The sequence below is a fragment of the Anarrhichthys ocellatus genome, unplaced genomic scaffold, assembly GCF_004355925.1.
Source record: "Anarrhichthys ocellatus isolate YVR2014 unplaced genomic scaffold, GSC_Weel_1.0 scaffold7626, whole genome shotgun sequence".
Classification (NCBI taxonomy): domain Eukaryota; kingdom Metazoa; phylum Chordata; class Actinopteri; order Perciformes; family Anarhichadidae; genus Anarrhichthys; species Anarrhichthys ocellatus.
In genome coordinates, this window is record NW_022287600.1 from 1 (window position 1) to 2,156 (window position 2,156).

Below are 2,156 nucleotides of genomic sequence, written 5' to 3' on the forward strand. Positions count from 1 at the left end.
ATGTCCTCAGTCAATCTCCTCAGAGGGTGCGCAATCTCACCCCCCCCTCCCAAGGAACCTGAAACACACTAATGAGCTATGCATTCACTTAATTAAGCCATGGCACCATGCATTACATCTATGTTGTGCACCCCTTAAAAGAGGTAGTGAAAGGCCATTATAATCCCTCAAAAGATCACATGTACAGATATAGTTTGCATTCAAGGCTCAAGTCATAAAATAAGATAAGACAATCCTTTTTTAGTCCTGCAGCGGGGAAATTTACAGGAGTACGGCAGCATAGTGGATAGTGCAAACAAGAGACATGGTAAAACAAGATCAAATATTTACAGTCAACTTGTTAATTACAGTTCAGTGAACATCGTATTGTCTAAGGAGGCCGCTTCAAACTATTTGAGCTACTTTTACGGTCTTCAGTTTTGAAACTGATGTTGCGTAAACATTTAGTCCAAGCACTCTGTGGCTGTTGTAGCCTACTGTGAGTGCATGGATGTCATTGATAGCAGCCGTCACGACTGACTGTTTTTGCGTTTTTCAGGGGATGTGATCTACTACACCTATAAGGTCCCTGAGGGAGAGAGACATGACAGTGCTGTGAAGAGAAATAGAGAGGCTCTGGCTGCTGAGATCAAGCTGTGGGAGGGATACCTGGAGAAGGTAAACCTGAACCATGTATCCTCTGTGGTGGAAAAAACTATTTAATAATACAGAGTTTGTCCTATGATACTGAAATATTGAGAAAAGAAGCTTGTCTTTAAAGTATTAATTCTCTGCGCAGAGAAGGTTCAATCGTCATACAGAATGCAATGCGGTCTGAAGGAGGAAGAACCCAGAGTGTTGGTTGTGTACGACTTATAAAGGCCTTGAGCACATGGTGGGGCAGGAGGAGTTCATTATTAAGCCATTTGGACAACAGTGCCCATTCTTTGATTGACCAACGAAAGGTTCAATGTCTCCACCCCCATTCAGCTCTTATCTAAGCTGACAATATATCCTTGATTCAGCCCCACACACACATATACACAATACTACTCAACTTGAGTGGACCCTCACTGACCATGTCTGACATTGATTAACTTTGTTAATACAACAAGGGCCAAAACACTGAGTGGCCAGACAATAAAAACAGATAGATAAGTCATAGTGGAATTTAGTCATCACACCTCCAATGAAGGTCCTTTAGACCAAAAGCTAAAAATACAGTGTTGCACTGTTAAGTGTGCGATATCTTGTACCAGTTTTAGCTGTTTTTGATGTTTCTAGAACCTTATTTAAGATAAAGCCAGGTGACGTGGTGGTTATCCTGCATATACCTGAAGATTATAAAATACTCAACTTCATTTTCAGACACATGAGTCCACATAAAGAGAAAATAAATAACTACAATATGAGGACACCAAGACACAGGTATAATCATTGCAGTTCAAAAGTCACTCGTGGTTAAAAAAAAGCAACATTTGTTCCAAAGATTTTAACTAACGCAACACACGCTCAGTGTTTGTTGAACTAAAAAGGCAATTACATGTTTGTTGTACAGAATGCTGTTCTGTAAGAGCAGCAGCATTTTTGGAGATGCCCTCATTCGCTTTTGTTCTGATAGTTTGATTAGAAGGCTGATACCAGTTCACGTCTGTATAGTAAATATAAAGTTACCACCAGAAGATGGTTAGCTTAGCTTCTGACAAACATGGGTAAACTGCTACCGTGGCTCTTTCCAGGTAAGAAAGTTCACCTACTGCCACCTAATGCTGTAAGTCCCACTTGTTCAACAGGTCCAATAATGTTTCTTTAGCTGCTGTATGGCCATCTATCATGGCTAACATTCATGTTAATTGTAATTGTTAATAGGTATAGAGGCAAATGAATACAGCTGTCTTGGGTGTCAAATCTGCCCACCAGCACATGGATGTGGCCTAACTCTTTGTATCTGTCTTCTAGGGATCAGGCTCTTTCATGGCAGGAAAGACCTTTTCACTGGCTGATGTGGTTGTTTATCCAAGCATCGCTTCTCTCTTCCATTTTCAGTACGTTGATTAAATCACTAAAAATGTCTTTAAGATTGACAAAATAATAGCAGTGATTACAAAGCAGCAATAAATTTGTATTTGAAAGTTCACATCAACTTTTCTCCTTTCTTTAGGTTATGTGAAGAGCGT

General features: G+C 40.0%; 1 protein-coding gene across 1 annotated transcript; it reads left to right on the top strand.

The window, feature by feature from the left end:
- Positions 1-528: 528 nt before the first annotated feature.
- On the top strand, positions 529-2,153 carry LOC116380549 (glutathione S-transferase A-like; the record flags this gene model as incomplete). Its single annotated transcript, XM_031842454.1, has 3 exons — positions 529-657; positions 1,939-2,024; positions 2,141-2,153. Coding segments are annotated over 3 exons (228 nt in total), but the record flags the coding sequence as incomplete, so codon positions are not given.
- Positions 2,154-2,156: the final 3 nt, after the last annotated feature.